At 48.8% G+C, this 22,277-nt stretch overlaps 1 protein-coding gene across 5 annotated transcripts in view; it reads right to left on the bottom strand.

The window, feature by feature from the left end:
• DNAH9 (dynein axonemal heavy chain 9) overlaps positions 1-22,277 on the bottom strand; it is a 1,014,643-nt gene that overhangs the window by 723,588 nt on the left and 268,778 nt on the right. For all 5 annotated transcript variants that reach the window (XM_063960955.1, XM_063960958.1, XM_063960957.1 and 2 more), the window contains exons 9-10: positions 21,854-21,970; positions 18,782-18,932 (exon numbers count right to left, since the gene is read on the bottom strand). In XM_063960955.1, the coding sequence (XP_063817025.1) occupies positions 18,782-18,932; positions 21,854-21,970 (268 nt within the window). The remainder of the gene's footprint in view (positions 1-18,781; positions 18,933-21,853; positions 21,971-22,277) is intronic.

The raw sequence follows: 22,277 nt of genomic DNA, 5'->3' as shown, positions 1-22,277 counted from the left end.
TAGCATGGTCAGAGGAGATTTAAGCTTCTAACTCCAAGGCCCATGCTTCAATAGCCTCTGCAGCCCATATTGCTGCAATAGTGGGCCTTTGTGCAGCACCCGTGAGGGTGTAAATCGCTTTCAGACAACCCTCCACGCGTTTATCCGTAGGCTCTTTTAGAGACGTGACGGTAGTGACAGGTAGAGCTGAGGAAACCACCATCCTAGCCACATGTGAGTCTACTGGAGGAGGCGTTTCCCAATTCTTAGACAGCTCTGGTGCGAGGGGATAGCAAGCCAGCCTCTTCTTTTGAGGCACAACCTTCGTACCCGGGTTTTTCCAGGGTTCCTGACGTATAAAACTTGTTTAACCACCTTCTGACGCTTGAACCTATCTGGTTTCTTAGGAGGGACGGATGGCTCGGGATCATCCGTAATCTGTAGAATTAACTTACTAGCCTCCAAAAGATCAGGAACATCCACATGTGAACTACCCTCCCCATCAGCAGTATCTGAGTCAGAACCTGTGGGGTCAGTGTAAGTGCCGTCTTCATCAGACGAGGTGTCAGTGACAGCAGTGGATTGTGAGGAGACAAGCGCTCGCTTAGAGGACCCCTTGCGCTTAGGCGAGCGATGGTCAGACTTTTTAGTAGTCAGGGACCGGTTCAACTTCTTCAATTGAGCAGATAAATCGTCCGCCCATGGCGGGTTAGCTGCAGGGACCACATACGGTTGTACCGGCATAGGGGGTCCCATAGGGGGTGTTAGTTTATTAACTAGCGTATGTAGAAGCGTGGAAAAAGCGGCCCACGGTGGGTCATTATGTACCTACGTTGCCACAGTCCCACTGGGGGGCAAGGAGCCCCCAGAACCAGAGCCCACAGCTGCTATATTCTCCTCATAGGGATCTGTGGCTTCAGCAACACCGGCAGTGTGTTCAGCCCCAGAACCGTTACCCTCAGAAGCAGACATGATATAACTTGCAGTATCAGGTAACACAGTACAATTGGCAGCAGCACAATACCTCTTACCCAAACCCCTGCGCAGTGTAGTCAGCACTAGCAGAGATAAAGGAGAGATATGGTGACTAAATCACAGAGAAAAAATAAGAATTTACTTACCGATAATTCTATTTCTCATAGTCCGTAGTGGATGCTGGGGACTCCGTCAGGACCAAGGGGGATAGCGGCTCCGCAGGAGACAGGGCACAAAAGCAAGCTTTTAGGATCACATGGTGTGTACTGGCTCCTCCCCCTATGACCCTCCTCCAAGCCTCAGTTAGGTACTGTGCCCGGACGAGCGTACACAATAAGGAAGGATCTTGAATCCCGGGTAAGACTCATACCAGCCACACCAATCACACCGTACAACTTGTGATCTGAACCCAGTTAACAGTATGATAACACAGAAGTAGCCTCTAAAAAAAGATGGCTCACAACAATAATAACCCGATTTTTGTAACAATAACTATGTACAAGTATTGCAGACAATCCGCACTTGGGATGGGCGCCCAGCATCCACTACGGACTATGAGAAATAGAATTATCGGTAAGTAAATTCTTATTTTCTCTAACGTCCTAGTGGATGCTGGGGACTCCGTCAGGACCATGGGGATTATACCAAAGCTCCCAAACGGGCGGGAGAGTGCGGATGACTCTGCAGCACCGAATGAGAGAACTCCAGGTCCTCCTCAGCCAGGGTATCAAATTTGTAGAATTTTACAAACGTGTTCCCCCCTGACCACGTAGCTGCTCGGCAAAGTTGTAAAGCCGAGACCCCTCGGGCAGCCGCCCAAGATGAGCCCACCTTCCTTGTGGAATGGGCATTTACAGATTTTGGCTGTGGCAGGCCAGCCACAGAATGTGCAAGCTGAATTGTACTACAAATCCAACGAGCAATAGTCTGCTTAGAAGCAGGAGCACCCAGCTTTTTGGGTGCATACAATATAAACAGCAAGTCAGACTTTCTGACTCCAGCCGTCCTGGAATTATATATATACATATATATATATATATATATATATATATATATTTTCAGGGCACTGACAACGTCTAGCAACTTGGAGTCCTCCAAGTCCCTAGTAGCCGCAGGCACCACAATAGGTTGTTTCAGGTGAAACGCTGACACCACCTTAGGAAGAAACTGGGGACGAGTCCGCAGTTCTGCCCTGTCCGAATGGAAAATCAAATATGGGCTTCTGTAAGACAAAGCCGCCAATTCTGACACTCGCCTGGCCGAGGCCAGGGCCAACAGCATGGTAACTTTCCATGTGAGATATTTCAAATCCACAGATTTGAGCGGTTCAAACCAATATGATTTGAGGAATCCCAACACTACGTTGAGATCCCACGGTGCCACTGGAGGCACAAAAAGGGCTGTATATGCAATACTCCCTTGACAAATGTCTGGACTTCAGGAACTGAAGCCAATTTTTTCTGGAAGAAAATCTACAGGGCCGAAACTTGAACCTTAATGGACCCCAATTTGAGGCTCATAGACACTCCTGTTTGCAGGAAGTGCAGAAATCGACCTAGTTGAAATTTCTTCGTGGGGCCTTCCTGGCCTCACTCACGCAACATATTTTCACCACATGTGGTGATAACGTTGTGCGGTCACCTCCTTCCTGGCTTTGACCAGGGTAGGTATGACCTCTTCCGGAATGCCTTTTCCCTTAGGATCCGGCGTTCAACCGCCATGCCGTCAAACGCAGCCGCGGTAAGTCTTGGAACAGACATGGTACCTGCTGAAGCAAGTCCCTTCTTAGCTCCCGAGGCCATTAGTCCTCTGTGAGCATCTCTTGAAGTTCCGGGTACCAAGTCCCTCTTGGCCAATCCGGAGCCACGAGTATAGTTCTTACTCCTCTACGTCTTATAATTCTCAATACCTTGGTTATGAGAAGCAGAGGAGGGAACACATACACCGACTGTAACACCCACGGTGTTACCAGGACATCCACAGCTATCGCCTGAAGGTCTCGTGACCTGGCGCAATACCTGTCCCGTTTTTTGTTCGGGCGGGACGCCATCATGTCCACCTTTGGTCTTTCCCAACGGTTCACAATCATGCGGAAAACTTCCCGATGAAGTTCCCACTCTCCCGGGTGGAGGTCGTGCCTGCTGAGGAAGTCTGCTTCCCAGTCGTCCACTCCCGGAATGAACACTGCTGACAGTGCTATCACATGATTTTCCGCCTAGCGAAAAATCCTTGCAGTTTTGCCACTGCCCCCTGCTTCTTGTGCCGCCCTTTCTGTTTACGTGGGCGACTGCCGTGATGTTATCCCACTGGATCAATACCGGCTGACCTTGAAGCAGAGGTCTTGCTAAGTTTAGAGCATTATAAATTTGCTCTTAGCTCCAGTATATTTATGTGGAGAGAATTCTCCAGACTTGATCACACTCCCTGGAAATTTTTTCCCTGTGTGACTGCTCTCCAGCCTCTCAGGCTGGCCTCCGTGGTCACCAGCATCCAATCCTGAATGCCGAATCTGCGGCCCTCTAGAAATGAGCACTCTGTAATCACCACAGGAGAGACACCCTTGTCCTTGGATATAGGGTTATCCGCTGATGCATCTGAAGATGCGATCCGGACCATTTGTCCATCAGATCCCACTGAAGAGTTCTTGCGTGAAATCTGCCGAATGGAATCGCTTCGTAATAAGCCACCATTTTTACCAGGACTCTTGTGCAATGATGCACTGACACTTTTCCTGGTTTTAGGAGGATCCCGATTAGCTCGGATAACTCCCTGGCTTTCTCCTCTGGGAGAAACACCTTTTTCTGGACTGTGTCCAGAATCATCCCTAGGACCAGCAGACGTGTCGTCGGAACAACTGCGGTTTTGGAATATTTAGAATCCACCCGTGTTATCGTAGAACTACTTGAGATAGTGCTACTCCGACCTCCAACTGTTCTCTGGACCTTGTTCTTATCAGGAGGTCGTCCATTTTCTTTGAAGACGAATCCTCATTTCGGTCATTACCTTGGTAAGTACCCGGGGTGCCTTGGACAATCCAACGGCATCGTCTGAAACTGATAGTGACAGTTCTGTACCACAAACCTGAGGTACCCTCGGTGAGAAAAGGCAAATTTTGGGACATGGAGGTAAGCATCCCTGATGTCCCGGGACACCATATAGTCCCCTTCTTCCCTTCGCTATCACTGCTCTGAGTGACTCCATCTGGATTTGAACTTTTGTAAGTGTTCAAATATTTCAGATTTAGAATAGGTCTCACCTAGCCTTCTGGCTTCAGTACCACCATATAGTGTGGAATAATACCCCTTTCCTTGTTGTAGGAGGGGTACTGTGATTATCACCTGCTGGGAATACAGCTTGTGAATTGTTTTCAATACTGCCTCCCTGTCGGAGGGAGACATTGGTACAGCAGACTACAGGAACCTGCGAGGGGGAAACGTCTCGACATTCCAATCTGTACCCCTTGGATACTACTTGTAGGATCCAGGGGTCCTGTACTGTCCCAGCGTCATGCTGAGAACTTGGTAGAAGCGTTGGAGGGCTTCTGTTCCTGGGAATGGGCTGCCTGCTGCAGTCTTCTTCCCTTTCCTCTATCCCTGGGCAGATATGACTCTTATAGGGACGAAAGGACTGAGGCTGAAAAGACGGTGTCTTTTTCTGCAGAGATGTGACTTAGGGTAAAAAACGGTGGATTTTCCAGCAGTTGCCGTGGCCACCAGGTCCCATGGACCGACCCCAAATAACTCCTCCCCTTTATACGGCAATACATCTTTGTGCCGTTTGGAATCTGCATCACCTGACCACTGTCGTGTCCATAAACATCTTCTTGCAGATATGGACATCGCATTTACTCTTGATGCCAGAGTGCAAATATCCCTCTGCGCATCTCGCATATATAGAAATGCATCCTTTAAATGCTCTATAGTCAATAAAATACTGTCCCTGTCAAGGGTATCAATATTTTTAGTCAGGGAATCCGACCCAGCCACCTCAGCTCTGCACATCCAGGCTGAGGCGATCGCTGGTCGCAGTATAACACCAGCATGTGTGTGTATACTTTTTAGGATATTTTCCAGCCTCCTATCAGCTGGCTCCTTAAGTACGGCCCTATCTGTAGATGGTACCGCCACTTGTTCTGATAAGCATGTGAGCGCCTTATCCACCCTAAGGGGTGTTTCCCAACGCGCCCTAACTTCTGGCGGGAAAGGGTATACCGCCAATAATTTTCTATCGGGGGAAACCCACGCATCATCACACACTTCATTTAATTTATCTGATTCAGGAAAAACTACAGGTAGTTTTTTCACATCCCACATCATACCCTTTTTTGTGGTACTTGTAGTATCAGAAATATGTAACACCTCCTTCATTGCCCTTAACGTGTGGCCCTAAAGGAAAATACGTTTGTTTCTTCACCGTCGACACTGAAATCAGTGTCCGTGTCTGGGTCTGTGTCGACCGACTGAGGTAAATGGGCGTTTTACAGCCCCTGACGGTGTTTTAGACGCCTGGACAGGTACTAATTTGTTCGCCGGCCGTCTCATGTCGTCAACCGGTTTGCAGCGTGTTGACATTATCACGTAATTCCATAAATAAGCCATCCATTCCGGTGTCGACTCCCTAGAGAGTGACATCACCATTACAGGCAATTTGCTCCGCCTCCTCACCAACATTTTCCTCATACATGTCGACACACACGTACCGACATACAGCACACACATAGGGAATGCTCTGATAGAGGACAGGACCCACTAGCCCTTTGGGGAGACAGAGGGAGAGTTTGCCAGCACACACCAAAACGCTATAATTATACAGGGACAACCTTTATATAAGTGTTCCTCCCTTATAGCATTTAATATATATTCATATCGCCAAATCAGTGCCCCCCCTCTCTGTTTTAACCCTGTTTCTGTAGTGCAGTGCAGGGGAGAGCATGGGAGCCTTCCCACCAGCATTTCTGTGAGGGAAAATGGCGCTGTGTGCTGAGGAGAATAGGCCCCGCCCCCTTTTCGGCGGGCTTCTTCTCCGGAGTTTGTGATATCTGGCAGGGGTTAAATACATCCATATAGCCTCAAGGGCTATATGTGATGTATTTTTCGCCATACAGGTATTATACATTGCTGCCCAGGGCGCCCCCCCCGCGCCCTGCACCCTCCGTGACTGCTGTGTGAAGTGTGCTGACAACAATGGCGCACAGCTGCAGTGCTGTGCGCTACCTGATGAAGACTGAAAGTCTTCTGCCGCCTGGTTCCGGACCTCTTCAATCTTCAGCATCTGCAAGGGGGGTCGGCGGCGCGGCTCCGGGACGAACCCCAGGGCGAGACCTGTGTTCCGACTCCCTCTGGAGCTAATGGTGTCCAGTAGCCTAAGAAGCCAATCCATCCTGCACGCAGGTGAGTTCACTTCTCTCCCCTAAGTCCCTCGATGCAGTGAGCCTGTTGCCAGCAGGACTCACTGAAAATAAAGAACCTAAAAACTTTTTCTAAGCAACTCTTTAAGAGAGCCACCTAGATTGCACCCTGCTCGGACGGGCACAAAAACCTAACTGAGGCTTGGAGGAGGGTCATAGGGGAGGAGCCAGTACACACCATGTGATCCTAAAAGCTTGCTTTTGTGCCCTGCCTCCTGCGGAGCCGCTATCCCCCTTGGTCCTGACGGAGTCCCCAGCATCCACTAGGACGTTAGAGAAATACGTATTATAGTATATCTTTGTGAAAATCCTATATCAATATAAAACCTGACACACCAAGCCCCCTCAGGTTATAGAATATAGGGATAGCAAGTTGAGTGAAAGACACGAAATGGACACCACTCAGCTATCTAATGCACACACAGATAGTCCCAGTTTGTACAATGCAGAGGTTATTACTAACAATAATACTGCACTGGACTAGCTTATAAATATAGCTATATAGGCAATAGATATAACACTACACAGTAAGAACTGGATGTATATCACAGGGTAATTGTACTAATAAACCCTGACTAAATGCACTCTTTCTTAACTAGCACTGTCTAAAAAGGCAGGTAGAATACTTAAGTGTCATGTAAAGTCACAGCACTGACAACCAGGCGGCTTTACACAGGATGATTTGCCCAAGCAGTCCCAGGAACAGTGAAGCTGAGAGATAATGGCCCCCAGACAGGGAGTGAGGGAGAGACAGATATGCAGCTCCAGGGCAGGAACATTTGCGGGAAATGGCGCCCTGGGGCTGGGGGAGGGGCTTCAGGTCTAAGCCTTATCCCCCTGCTGGCAAAACCACCGGGTACTGTGGGCTACTGAAAATGGTTTAGAGAGAAAACCTGACCTGCACCCATGCCCTGGTGATCTAGTGGGATCGCCTGTACTACCACAGTGTCCACCGCCAGCGCGCGCGGCCCGCCTCCCACTGACCGCGCCGGATCGCGATAAAGACCGGGTCTCGCAAGCGGGACCCACTCACCACCTCCCGAAGCGCGGCCACGCGATCCCGGAGAGCCCCCATCGTGTGTGCCTGACGTGAAGAAAACCGGAGCCTCCTGCTGTAGTTACCCGGCAACCAGGGCTCGGGAGTGTACAGCGCCGCTGGGGAGAGCTGGAGCTGCAGCAGTGAATGTCTTCTGACATTTACCACCGCTGCAGCCCTTGTAGTCTTCACTTTTTCTTCAAAAAAAGCTCTTCTTAGGGCTGCCTGGAGCAGCCCCTCTGTTATGTGCCTGCTTACTGCAGCACCAACTACAAAAACTGAGCTCCTGTGCAGGGAGGCGGGGTTATAGAGGAGGCGGCGCTGTGCATTCTGGGAACAGTCAAACCTTTGAGCCTGTTGGTGCCTCGGATCAAGATCCTACTCTACACCCCAATGTCTATCCTTGTGGAGCCCAGTGTACCCCGCAGCAGAAATGCAGATTCTCTCTCCCATAAATGGGAATGGGCATATGGCAAAAAGGTAAGGGAATGGGCATATGGCAAAAAATAAGAATTTACTTACCGATAATTCTATTTCTCGGAGTCCGTAGTGGATGCTGGGGTTCCTGAAAGGACCATGGGGAATAGCGGCTCCGCAGGAGACAGGGCACAAAAAAGTAAAGCTTTACTAGGTCAGGTGGTGTGCACTGGCTCCTCCCCCTATGACCCTCCTCCAGACTCCAGTTAGGTACTGTGCCCGGACGAGCATACACAATAAGGGAGGCATTTTGAATCCCGGGTAAGACTCATACCAGCCACACCAATCACACCGTACAACTTGTGATCTAAACCCAGTTAACAGTATGACAACAGAAAGGGCCTCTTAAAGATGGCTCCTTAACAATAACCCGAATTAGTTAACAATAACTATGTACAAGTATTGCAGATAATCCGCACTTGGGATGGGCGCCCAGCATCCACTACGGACTCCGAGAAATAGAATTATCGGTAAGTAAATTCTTATTTTCTCTATCGTCCTAAGTGGATGCTGGGGTTCCTGAAAGGACCATGGGGATTATACCAAAGCTCCCAAACGGGCGGGAGAGTGCGGATGACTCTGCAGCACCGAATGAGAGAACTCCAGGTCCTCCTTTGCCAGGGTATCAAATTTGTAAAATTTTACAAACGTGTTCTCCCCCGACCACGTAGCTGCTCGGCAGAGTTGTAATGCCGAGACCCCTCGGGCAGCCGCCCAAGATGAGCCCACCTTCCTTGTGGAGTGGGCTTTTACAGTTTTAGGCTGTGGCAGGCCTGCCACAGAATGTGCAAGTTGAATTGTGTTACAAATCCAACGAGCAATCGACTGCTTAGAAGCAGGTGCGCCCAACTTGTTGGGTGCATACAATATAAACAGCGAGTCAGATTTTCTGACTCCAGCCGTCCTTGCAATGTATATTTTTAAGGCTCTGACAACGTCCAACAACTTGGAGTCCTCCAAGTCGCTAGTGGCCGCAGGCACCACAATAGGTTGGTTCAGATGAAATGCTGATACCACTTTAGGGAGAAAATGCGGACGAGTCCGCAGTTCTGCCCTATCCGAATGGAAGATTAGATAAGGACTTTTATAAGATAAAGCCGCCAATTCAGATACTCTCCTGGCAGAGGCCAGGGCTAGTAACATAGTCACTTTCAATGTGAGATATTTCAAATCCACCTTTTTCAATGGTTCAAACCAATGGGATTTGAGGAAATCTAAAACTACATTTAGATCCCACGGTGCCACCGGAGGCACCACAGGAGGCTGTATATGCAGTACTCCCTTGACAAAAGTCTGGACCTCAGGGACAGAGGCCAATTCTTTTTGGAAGAATATTGACAGGGCCGAAATTTGAACCTTAATGGATCCCAATTTGAGACCCATAGATAATCCTGATTGCAGGAAATGTAGGAAACGACCCAGTTGGAATTCCTCCGTCGGAACCCTCCGATCCTCGCACCACGCTACATATTTTCGCCAAATGCGGTGATAATGTTTCACGGTGACTTCCTTCCGTGCCTTAATCAAGGTAGGAATGACTTCTTCTGGAATGCCTTTCCCTTTTAGGATCTGGCGTTCAACCGCCATGCCGTCAAACGCAGCCGCGGTAAGTCTTGAAAAAGACAGGGACCCTGCTGTAGCAGGTCCCTTCTCAGAGGTAGAGGCCACGGTTCGTCCGTGAGCATCTCTTGAAGTTCCGGATACCAAGACCTTCTCGGCCAATCCGGAACCACTAGTATTGTTCTTACTCTTCTTTGCCGTATGATCTTCAATACCTTTGGTATGAGCGGCAGAGGAGGAAACACATACACCGACTGGTACACCCAAGGAGTTACCAGTGCGTCCACAGCTATTGCCTGTGGATCTCTTGACCTGGCGCAATATTTGTCCAGTTTCTTGTTGAGGCGAGACGCCATCATGTCTACAATTGGTCTTTCCCAACGGTCTATTAACATGTTGAAGACTTCTGGGTGTAGACCCCACTCTCCCGGATGAAGATCGTGTCTGCTGAGGAAGTCTGCTTCCCAGTTGTCCACGCCCGGGATGAACACTGCTGACAGTGCTATCACGTGATTCTCCGCCCAGCGAAGAATCTTGGCAGCTTCTGCCATTGCACTCCTGCTTCTTGTGCCGCCCTGCCTGTTTACATGGGCGACCGCCGTGATGTTGTCCGACTGAATCAACACCGGCTTTCCTTGCAGGAGAAGTTCCGCCTGGCTTAGAGCATTGTAGATTGCTCTTAGTTCCAGAATGTTTATGTGAAGAGACTTTTCCAGACTCGTCCATACTCCCTGGAAGTTTCTTCCTTGTGTGACTGCTCCCCAGCCTCTCAGGCTGGCGTCCGTGGTCACCAGGATCCAATCCTGAATGCCGAATCTGCGGCCTTCTAATAGGTGAGCCTTCTGCAACCACCACAGAAGTGACACCCTTGTCTTTGGTGACAGGGTTATTCGCAGGTGCATCTGCAGATGCGACCCTGACCATTTGTCCAACAGATCCCTTTGGAATATTCTTGCATGGAATCTGCCGAATGGAATTGCTTCGTAAGAAGCCACCATTTTTCCCAGGACTCTTGTGCATTGATGTACTGACACTTTTCCTGGTTTTAGGAGGTTCCTGACCAGATCGGATAACTCCTTGGCTTTTTCCTCTGGAAGGAAAACCTTTTTCTGAACCGTGTCCAGAATCATTCCTAGGAACAGCAGACGAGTTGTCGGGATTAAATGGGATTTTGGAATATTCAGAATCCACCCGTGTTGTCTTAGCACCTCTTGAGATAGTGCTAAAGCTGTCTCCAGCTGTTCTCTGGACCTTGCCCTTATTAGGAGATCGTCCAAGTATGGGATAACTAATACGCCTTTTCTTCGAAGAAGAATCATCATCTCGGCCATTACCTTGGTAAAGACCCGAGGCGCCGTGGACAATCCGAACGGCAGCGTCTGAAACTGATAGTGACAGTTTTGAACAATGAACCTGAGGTACCCCTGGTGTGCGGGGTAAATCGGAACGTGTAGATACGCATCCTTGATGTCCAAGGATACCATAAAGTCCCCTTCTTCCAGGTTCGCTATCACTGCTCTGAGTGACTCCATCTTGAACTTGAACTTTTTTATGTAGAGGTTCAAGGACTTCAGATTTAGAATAGGCCTTACCGAGCCATCCGGCTTCGGTACCACAAATAGAGTGGAATAATACCCCTTTCCTTGTTGTAATAGGGGTACTTTGACTATCACCTGCTGAGCGTACAGCTTGTGAATGGCTTCCAACACCCTCTCCCTTTCGGAAGAGACGGTTGGTAAGGCAGACTTCAGGAAACGATGAGGAGGATCCGTCTCTAATTCCAACCTGTACCCCTGAGATATTATCTGCAGGATCCAGGGGTCTACCTGCGAGTGAGCCCACTGCGCGCTGTAATTTTTGAGACGGCCCCCCACTGTCCCCGAGTCCGCTTGAGAGGCCCCAGCGTCATGCTGAGGTTTTTGCAGGAGCCGGGGAGGGCTTCTGTTCCTGGGAAGGAGCTGCCTGTTGGTGTCTCTTCCCTCTTCCTCTGCCTCGTGGCAGGTACGACAAGCCCTTTGCTCTCTTATTTTTGTAGGAGCGAAAAGGCTGCGGTTGAAAGGTCGGTGCCTTTCTCTGTTGGGGAGTGACTTGAGGTAAAAAAGTGGATTTCCCGGCAGTAGCCGTGGCCACCAAGTCTGATAGACCAACTCCAAATAACTCCTCCCCTTTATACGGCAAAACCTCCATGTGACGTTTTGAATCCGCATCGCCTGTCCACTGTCGTGTCCATAAGGCTCTTCTGGCTGAAATGGACATAGCACTCACCCGAGATGCCAGTGTGCAAATATCCCTCTGTGCATCACGCATATAGATAAATGCATCCTTTATTTGTTCTAACGACAGTAAAACATTGTCCCTATCTAGGGTATCAATATTTTCAATCAGGGATTCTGACCAAACTACTCCAGCACTGCACCTCCAGGCAGTTGCTATAGCTGGTCGTAGTATAACACCTGCATGTGTGTATATATTCTTTTGAATAACTTCCATCTTTCTATCTGATGGATCCTTAAGTGCGGCCGTCTCAGGAGAGGGTAACGCCACTTGTTTGGATAAGCGTGTGAGCGCCTTGTCCACCTTAGGGGGTGTTTCCCAGCGCGCCCTAACCTCTGGCGGGAAAGGGTATAATGCCAATAACTTTTTTGAAATTATCAACTTTTTATCAGGAGCAACCCACGCTTCATCACACACGTCATTTAATTCTTCTGATTCAGGAAAAACTGTTTGTAGTTTTTTCACACCATACATAATACCCTGTTTTACGGTATCTGTAGTATCAGCTAAATGTAACGTCTCCTTCATTGCCAAAATCATATAACGTGTGGCCCTACTGGAAAATACGTTTGAATTTCTACCGTCGTCACTGGAATCAGTGCCCGTGTCTGGGTCTGTGTCGACCGACTGAGGCAAAGGGCGTTTTACAGCCCCTGACGGTGTTTGAGGCGCCTGGACAGGCATTAATTGATTGTCCGGCCGCCTCATGTCCTCAACTGACTGTTTAAGGGAAGATAAACCATCACGTAATTCCACAAATAAAGGCATCCATTCTGGTGTCGACCCCCTGGGGGGTGACATCTGCATATTTGGCAATTGCTCCGCCTCCACACCAATATCGTCCTCATACATGTCGACACCACGTACCGACACACACCGCAAACTCACAGGGAATGCTCTAATGAAGACAGGACCCACTAGCCCTTTTGGGGAGACAGAGGGAGAGTCTGCCAGCACACACCACAAAGCGCTATATATACAAGGGATATCCTTATATTAAGTGCTCCCTTATAGCTGCTTTAATATATATATATATATAGCCATTAATGTGCCCCCCCTCTCTGTTTTACCCTGTTTCTGTAGTGCAGTGCAGGGGAGAGACCTGGGAGCCGTTCTGACCAGCGGAGCTGTGACAGAAAATGGCGCCGTGTGCTGAGGAGATAGGCCCCGCCCCTTTTTCGGCGGGTTCTTCTCCCGCTATTTTTCCAGTCAGGCAGGGGTTAAATATCTCCATATAGCCCCTATGGGCTATATGTGAGGTATTTTTAGCCTTGTATAAGGTTTATATTTGCCTCTCAGAGCGCCCCCCCCCAGCGCTCTGCACCCTCAGTGACTGCCCAGTGAAGTGTGCTGAGAGGAAAATGGCGCACAGCTGCAGTGCTGTGCGCTACCTTATGAAGACTGAGGAGTCTTCAGCCGCCGGTTTCCGGACCTCTTCACGCTTCAGCATCTGCAAGGGGGTCGGCGGCGCGGCTCCGGGACCGGACTCCACGGCTGGGCCTGTGTTCGATCCCTCTGGAGCTAATGGTGTCCAGTAGCCAAGCAGCAAATCCACTCTGCATGCAGGTGAGTTTACTACTTTCCCCCTAAGTCCCACGTTGCAGTGATCCTGTTGCCAGCAGGACTCACTGTAAAGAAAAAAAAAAAAAAAACCTAAACTAAACTTTCTCTAAGCAGCTCTTTAGGAGAGCCACCTAGATTGCACCCTTCTCGTTCGGGCACAAAATCTAACTGGAGTCTGGAGGAGGGTCATAGGGGGAGGAGCCAGTGCACACCACCTGACCTAGTAAAGCTTTACTTTTTTGTGCCCTGTCTCCTGCGGAGCCGCTATTCCCCATGGTCCTTTCAGGAACCCCAGCATCCACTTAGGACGATAGAGAAAATAGCAGTTTGCCACAGACCATGGGGGTCATTCCGAGTTGATCGCTAGCTGCCGTTGTTCGCAGCGCAGCGATCAAGCTAAAAATCGTCTGTTCTGCGCATGCGTATGGGCCGCAGTGTGCACGCGCGAAGTACTTTCACACAAAACTATGCAGTTTTACACAAGGTCGAGCGACGCTTTTCAGTCGCACGGGTGATCGATGAGTGATTGACATGAAGGGGGCGTTTCTAGGAGGTAACTGACCATTTTTCGGGCGTGTGCTAAAAAACGCAGGCGTGTCAGAAGATAACGCAGGCGTGCCTGTGGAAACGGGGGAGTGGCTGGCCGAACGCAGGGCGTGTTTGTGACGTCAAAACAGGAACTAAACAGACTGAAGTGATCGCACAATCTTTTTTTGGAGCAGTTCTGCTAACCTTTCGTTCGCACTTCTGCTAACCTTTCGTTCGCACTTCTGCTAAGCTAAGATACACTCCCAGAGGGTGGCGGCTTAGCGTTTGCACTGCTGCTATAAGCAGCTAGCTAGCGATCAACTGGAAATGACCCCCCATGTGCGCTTCACCTAGGTTAGGGTAGCTAAGGGGAGGGGTATGTGCAGTGTCGGACTGGGGCATGAAGGGCCCACCAGGGAAATGTAATCACAGGGGCCCACTAAAGGCGCTGCCATATGCTGGAAGGGGTGTGGCCACATGACCAGAGGGGAGTGGCCAGCCATTAGAGGCGCCACCTAGCATAGTATATAAAGAAAAAGAGCTCTACCTCGCTGTCCACTTCAAGCTGTTGTGTATGTGCCTGGGTTACCCCGGGAGAGAGCAGTAGTATACATGTGCCTGTGTTACACCGGGAGAGAGCAGTAGTATACATGTGCCTGGGTTACACCGGGAGAGAGCAGTAGTATACATGTGCCTGGGTTACACCGGGAGAGAGCAGTAGTATACATGTGCCTGGGTTACACCGGGAGAGAGCAGTAGTATACATGTGCCGGGTGGTCTTCAGGTTGCCGACTGTAATGATACCGGCGCACAGTATGCCGGCGCCGGAATCCCAACAGCCGGCATACCGACACTTTTTCTCCCTCGTGGGGGTCCACGACCCCCCTGGAGGGAGAATAAATACCGTGTAGCTCGCCACCATGCCCGCAGCGTAGCGAGCGCAGCGAGCCTGCAAGGGGCTCATTTGCGCTCGCCGCGCTGTCGGTATGCCGGTGGTCGTGCTTCCGATGCCGGTATGCTGGTCGCCGGGAGCCTGGCCGCCGTCATACCATACCACACCCCATGTGCCTGGGTTACTCCGGGAGAGAGCTGTAGTATACATGTGCCTGGGTTACACCGAGAGAGAGCAGTAGTATACATGTGCCTGGGTTACACCGGGAGAGAGCAGTAGTATACATGTGCCTGGGTTACACCGGGAGAGAGCAGTAGTATACATGTGCCTGGGTTACACCGGGAGAGAGCAGTAGTATACATGTGCCTGGGTCACACCGGAAGAGAGCAGTAGTATACGTGCCTGGGTTACACCGGGAGAGAGCAGTAGTATACGTGCCTGGGTTACACCGGGAGAGATCAGTAGTATACGTGCCTGGGTTACACCGGGAGAGAGCAGTAGTATATATACACCTGAGATAATCTGGGAGAGAACAGTAGATACACATAATGACTGGAGTATATTGCCAGATACACATACGCGCCCAGCAGTGCCAGATACACATACGCGCCCAGCAGTGCCAGTTACAGATATGCCCCCACGGTGCAGGATACACATACGCCTGCCAGTGCCAGTTACACATATGCCCTGACGGTGCAGGATACACATATGTACTCCCAGTGCCAGTAACACAAATGCCCCCACGGAGCAGGATACACATATGTACCCCCAGTGCCAGTTACACAAATGCCTCCACAGTGCAGGATATACATATGTACCTCCAGTGCCAGTTACACAAATGCCCCCACAGTGCAGGATATACATATGTACCCCTAGTGCCAGTTACACAAATGCCCCCACAGTGCAGGATATACACATGCCCCCACTGTGCAGTATATACACATGCCCCCACAGTGCAGTATATACACATGCCCCCACAGTGCAGTATATACACATGCCCCCACGGTGCAGGATATACATATGCCCCCACTGTGCAGTATACACACATGCCCCCACTGTGCAGTATACACACATGCCCCCACTGTGCAGTATATACACATGCCCCCACAGTGCAGGATATACACATGCCCCCACTGTGCAGTATATACACATGCCCCCACAGTGCAGGATATACACATGTCCCCACTGTGCAGTATATACACATGCCCCCACTGCAGTATATACACATGCCCCCACTGTGCAGTATATACACATGCCCCCACAGTGCAGGATATACACATGCCCCCACTGTGCAGGATATACATATCCCCCCCCCTCCCCGTTACACAAATGACCCCCACAGTGCAGGATATACATACCCCCACAGTGCAGGATATACACATGCCCCCACTGTGCAGTATATACACATGCCCCCACTGTGCAGGATATACACATGCCCCCACTGTGCAATATATACACATGCCCCCACTGTGCAATATATACACATGCCCCCACTGTGCAGTATATACACATGCCCCCACAGTGCAGGATATACACATGCCCCCACTGTGCAGGATATACATATCCCCCCCCCTCCCCGTTACACAAATGACCCCCACAGTGCAGGATATACATACCCCCCCCCCTTCCCCAGTGCCAGTTACACAAATGACCCCCAGTTACACAAATGCCCCCCACAGTGCAGGATATACATATCCCCCCACAGTGCCAGTTACACATACTGTGGCAATTTACGCGTTACTCACCACCACCGCCCGGGCTCTGCTGCTGCTCCGTGTCTTTGGGCCGGGGAGGAGAGCGCAGCTTGCGTCTCTCCTGGCCCTCAGTCCCACTCTGCGTGGGATCTAATTACCGCCGCCGCCCGGGCTCTGCTGCTGCTCCTGTGTCGGGGCGGGGAGGAGAGCGCAGCGTGCGCTTCTCCTTCCCTTCAACTGACTCTGCCGGCCAGTGTGTGCTGCCGTTCTCTCTCCCAGGGCCACTGACGGCAGCATGTTACAAGCGCCGCGCCGCTGCTCCACGTTATTACAGTAGGCCCCGCCCTCACATAAAAGAAGGTGTGGCCAAAAATCAGTGGGGCCTACCGCTGGTTTCACCGGCTCCCCGGCGGCCCAGTCCGACACTGGGTATGTGGTAAAAAGGGTATTTTTCACACACTGTTAAAGTAGAAACCAAGGTATATATTTATTAAAGTGAGGGTTTTCAGAAGTGAAGATATTGCCCTTAGCAACCAATCAGATTCTAGCTATTATATTCTAGAAGGTGCTAGATAAATGAAAAGTAGATCGGATTGGTTGCTATGGACAACATCTCCACTTCTAAAAACCCGCACTTTAGTAAATATACCCCTAAGGCTTCCACTGAGAGTCTGCAGCCTTATGCAGATTGCAGACAAGGTTAAACCTTCACATTCTTCTGCACACACAGCACAGTTTTACAGGTGGATCACATGAATGTGATTATTTAGCTAATGAGTGCTTAGGAGGAGGTAGAACTAGCTGGACTTGTGTTGGGGCAGAGTTATGCTGCTTTCACATTGCAAAACCTGCTTTTGAAACGGTTCTTTAAACGGTTCTTAAAACGGGTCTGAGCAGTTAAACCCCCTTCACATCGCATGTTGTAACCAGTATATTACCATTTCATTACCGTTTTGGTACCTTTCACACTGAACCCGTTTCACCCATACAAAACAGTGGTTGTCATTTTAAATGTTTATTTCCTGCTTCTGCCTGGTGAGATCACACATGGAGACAGCCTATCACCTTCTGGGGCTTGCAAATTCAGTTTCAGACCCTTTCATACTGCACAATTAAACGGGTCTGAAACGGGTAGGACCCTGCTTTTTTACCGTTTCAAAATACCGGTATTTTGTAAACGGTAAATTGAAGGTGACCCTTTCACATCGCAGCTCGAACCGTTTAGGAAGCCAGTAAAAACTGCAAATTACCGGGTACAAGCTGCGGTGTGAAAGGGGTATTAGTTGGCTGGTGACAAGTGTTTAGTCAGTGCCAGGTCGCGGAATACTGTTTGGTGGGCTGATGGCTGGGATCAGAGACTTGTGCTAACTGTAAACATCCTGACATCTCATGCTGCTTTCACATCGCAAAACCTGCTTTTGAAACGGTTCTTTAAACGGTTCTTAAAACGGGTCTGAGCAGTTAAACTCCCTTCACATCGCATGTTGTAACCAGTATATTACCATTTCATTACCGTTTTGGTACCTTTCACACTGAACCCGTTTCACCCATAGAAAACAGTGGTTGTCATTATAAATGGACTTTTCTGGCCCACACATTATTAATAATTATTAATTAATTAATTATTAATAATTTGGATAGTCGTACGATGGAACCCAGCAGCTTGAAGCATTTTAACCATGTTTTTATATATGAGTGCATCCTTGACTGTCCCAGTTATTTGTCTGCAGATTTCCTCATCCCCTCTGATTCTTAGCAGCTCCCTCATCTCTTCATCACTCCAAGTTGCCCTTGTATAATATATTTGCAGTAAGAAAACGCTTCTAAACCCACTCTCATGTGTCTGATGTGTTTTTCCTCCAGCTTCCTGCTTCTGCCTGGTGACATCACACATGGAGACAGCCTATCACCTCCTGTGGCTTGGAAATACCATTTCAGAGCCTTTCACACTGCACAGTGAAACGGTTCTGAACCGGGTAGGACCCTGCTTTTAACTGTTTCAAAATACCAGTATTTTGAAAACGGTAAATTTAAGGTGGCCCTTTCACATCGCAGCTAGAACCGTTTAGGAAGGCTGAAAAATCGGCAATTTACCGGGTTAAAGCTGCGGTGTGAAAGGGGTATCAATAAATTGCAGTACCCTGGTTCAGCAAGACCTGTGTGGGCCTCATTTATTACTGTGTTTGACACAATCTAAATATTTATTTGGGGACTTCTTCTATATCTGTAATTTACAAGGGTATTGTAAGTATGGCTCTCTTACCTCTGTTAATATACCCACACATTGTTTTTTATGACCCTTGCTCCCAATTTTAAACCCACACACAGATATATTGAAACGTACATGTAATACAACAGCATGATGCACACCAGCACCAGAACACAGCCTTACATACCTTGCTCTGAGACTTCTTGCAAGTGGTTGTCATAAATAGCTTTTGCGGAGTCCAGTTCTTGTTCAAACATAGCAATAAGAAGAGGGTATTTATCAAATGCATCCTGGGCAATTAGGGGTCTGTCCAGCAGACTTCCGAACATATCTAACAGCTGTAACCAAAACAATGAAGGCATGCAATTAGATGATGCTTTCATATCTACTCCAAATTCGGTGCATATACTATGGATGAACACATAGGATGAACAATTTGGAAACATACAGTAATGTTACCATACTGCCATTCAAATGGCAATATCCTTTTGAGTACAGACAGGCAGATGTGGTAGAATTTTTTCAACATTCATAATATCGACATGTACTAAATGCTGCCATTCAGAATTTCTCCATGGACGGGAAGTCGACAATGCCAGAATGTCATTGTGAATGTTGACAGGTGGCATATCAACCATGCATGATCCTATCCCCGGTGACCTCAAGAGGGCTTGGTGGTGGTGGTGTGTTACTGATTACCTGGGCCAGTGCTTGTGGGAGGGGAAAGGCAGGGGCCCCAGTCAGCAGCATGCAGCACCACAAATAGTATTTTTCAAGAGGAGGTGTGCCAAGCTTCCTAGATTTTAGCTGAATCCTTTTCTCTCTGTTTGGTGTACACATCCCCTTAGCGTATATGTACAGAGGGTGGGATCATGTACTGTACTTGTGGAACATGGAAACTATGGTTAGCACTCATACTACAGTGTCCAGGTCCCTTATCTCAGGGCCAAACTAGGATTTTTGTCACATGGGGCAATGCAGTAATTTGGAGCCCCTCTGCCAGTTAACGCAACATTAGAATAATGGCATTGTGTCTGCTGTTCTGCTTAATGTTATGTACTGGCAGTGCTGTTATTAATGCTAAACTTAAGAGCGGAAGCAAAAGATGTTGTTTTCTAAGCTGTCTGTGAGCTGTTAAACAGCAGGAGAGACAGAGGTAGTCAGTGTCCAGTAAGGCGAGGGCAAGGAGGCACTACCAAGAGGATGCAGCAAGATAGCTACCCAGGACTCCAGGCAATAGAGGGATAGAGAGGAAGGGCCCTTGCTGTAGGCTTGCAGTGCAGGGAGAAACGAGTTCACACCCCTGTACGGTTCAGGGTAGATTGGAGGCTCAGGACATAGGGCCTAATTCAGAGTTGATCGCAGCAGCAAATTTGTTAGCAGTTGGGCAAAACAATGGGGGTAATTCCAAGTTGATCGCAGCAGGAATTCTGTTAGCAACTGGGCAAAACCATGGCCCTCATTCCGAGTTGATCGCTCGCAAGGCGAATGTAGCAGAGTTACACACGCTAAGCCGCCGCCTACTGGGAGTGAATCTTAGCTTCTTAAATGTGCGACCGATGTATGCGCAATATTGCGATTACAAACGAGTTAGCAGTTTTTGAGTAGCTTCAGACTTACTCTGCCTGTGCGATCAGTTCAGTGCTTTTCGGTCCTGGCTGACGTCATAAACACACCCAGCGTTCGCCCAGGCACACCCACCGTTTCCCCGGCCACTCCTGCGTTTTCTCCGGAAACGGTAGCGTTTCCAGCCACACGCCCCTAAAACGCCGTGCATCCGCCCAGTAACACCCATTTCCTGTCAATCACAATGCGAACGTCGGAGCGATGAAAAAGCCGTGAGTAAACTTACTTTCTTCATAGTAAAGTTACTTGGCGCAGTCGCAGTGCGAACATTGCGCATGCGCACTAAGAGAATTCTCACTGCGATGCGATGAAAATCTCCGAGCGAACAACTCGGAATGAGGGCCCATGTGCACTGCAGGGGAGGCAGATATAACATGTGCAGAGAGAGTTAGATTTGGGTGTGGTGTGTTCAATCTGCAATCTAATTTGCAGTGTAAAAATAAAGCAGCCAGTATTTACCCTGCACAGAAACAAAATAACCCACCCAAATCTAACTCTCTCTGCAAATGTAATATCTGCCTCCCCTGCAGTGCACATGGTTTTGCCCAACTGCTAAAAAATTTCCTGCTGCGATCAACTTGGAATTACCCCCAATGTGCACTGCAAGCGGGGCAGATATAACATGTGCAGAGAGAGTTAAATTTGGGTGTGGTGTGTTCAAACTGAAATTTAAATTGCAGTGTAAAAATAAAGCAGCCAGTATTTACCCTGCACAGAAACAATATAACCCACCCAAATCTAACTCTCTCTGCAAATGTTATATGCCACACCTGCAGTGCACATGGGGGGTAATTCCAAGTTGATCGCAGCAGGATTTTTGATAGCAATTGGGCAAAACCATGTGCACTGCAGGGGGGGGGGGGGCAGATATAACATGTGCAGAGAGAGTTAGATTTGGATCTGTTATTTTGTTTCTGTGCAGGGTAAATACTGGCTGCTTTATTTTTACACTGCAATTTAAATTTCAGTTTGAACACACCCCACCCAAATCTAACTCTCTCTGTACATGTTATATCTGCCTCCCCTGCAGTGCACATGGTTTTGCCCAATTGCTAACAAAAATCCTGCTGCGATCAACTTGGAATTACCCCCATGGTTTTGCCCAACTGCTAACAAATTTGCAGCAGTGATCAGGTCTGAATTAGGCCCATAGTCAGCAGTGACTGACACAGATCTCCCCCGCAGATGGGGTAACCTTGCTCACCTTACTAGCAGGTCTCAGGGGAGAGCTTCAGTGCTGCATCACACACCTCCTAGAGGACATATAGGGATCAGGCAAACACAGCAAGCAGTGCAGGACTCAATCCCCAAGAACAGACACTTGCAGGTTTGCATCCACCGCAACAGCAGGAGAGTTATGCAGCGGGTCCACCAAATCGCCAGACTTATCCACGGCTCCAAAATAAAAATAAGAGTATTCTTACTGGAACTTATAGGTCCCTGTCGGCTGATAACAGCTGATCACAAAGCTACGGGGATATATAGTTGTGGTTTCCAAAACAAGGAACACACAAAAGAGATTGTTGCTGTAAATTTGAGTCTATTACCATGTGTGTTTGCAAGCAGCTAGACATATTGTAAATAATTATCAAATGGTTATGGCAGTTTTACTCCTCCAGGACACACTACACACCCTGAAGGCATGTTCCAGGCCTGAGGCGTCATCAAATGCCAAGTAGAACACAGTCCCCAGCCGTCTGTCCATATCTTCCACTCTCAGTTTGAACTCCAAGACATCTGCCTCAAACTCCTAACGAAGGGCAAACAAAATGGAGTCAGGAAGAGAATATAATTATACAACTAAAGCTATCAACATGCTAATAACATTCTCTTAATAAAACAAAAATTCTATTGCACCAGCATTTAGCATCTTTCACTGGCAAATAATACCTGGATGCCAATGGTGTTGAGGAGGAGTATCTAGCATTTATAGACGTGTCGTCATACATCTAGCCTAAATAATCCACACAGTGCAAGATGTCTGGCTTTAATGATCCGCCATGTCCCATGCAATTCTGCTAGCATCGGGTGTCTTTTATTGACAGAAATACGTCTTA

This window comes from Pseudophryne corroboree, chromosome 3, assembly GCF_028390025.1.
Source record: "Pseudophryne corroboree isolate aPseCor3 chromosome 3, aPseCor3.hap2, whole genome shotgun sequence".
Classification (NCBI taxonomy): Eukaryota; Metazoa; Chordata; class Amphibia; order Anura; family Myobatrachidae; genus Pseudophryne; species Pseudophryne corroboree.
The sequence above is the reverse complement of the archived record's forward strand: the minus strand, read 5'-3'. Positions and strand labels throughout refer to the sequence as shown.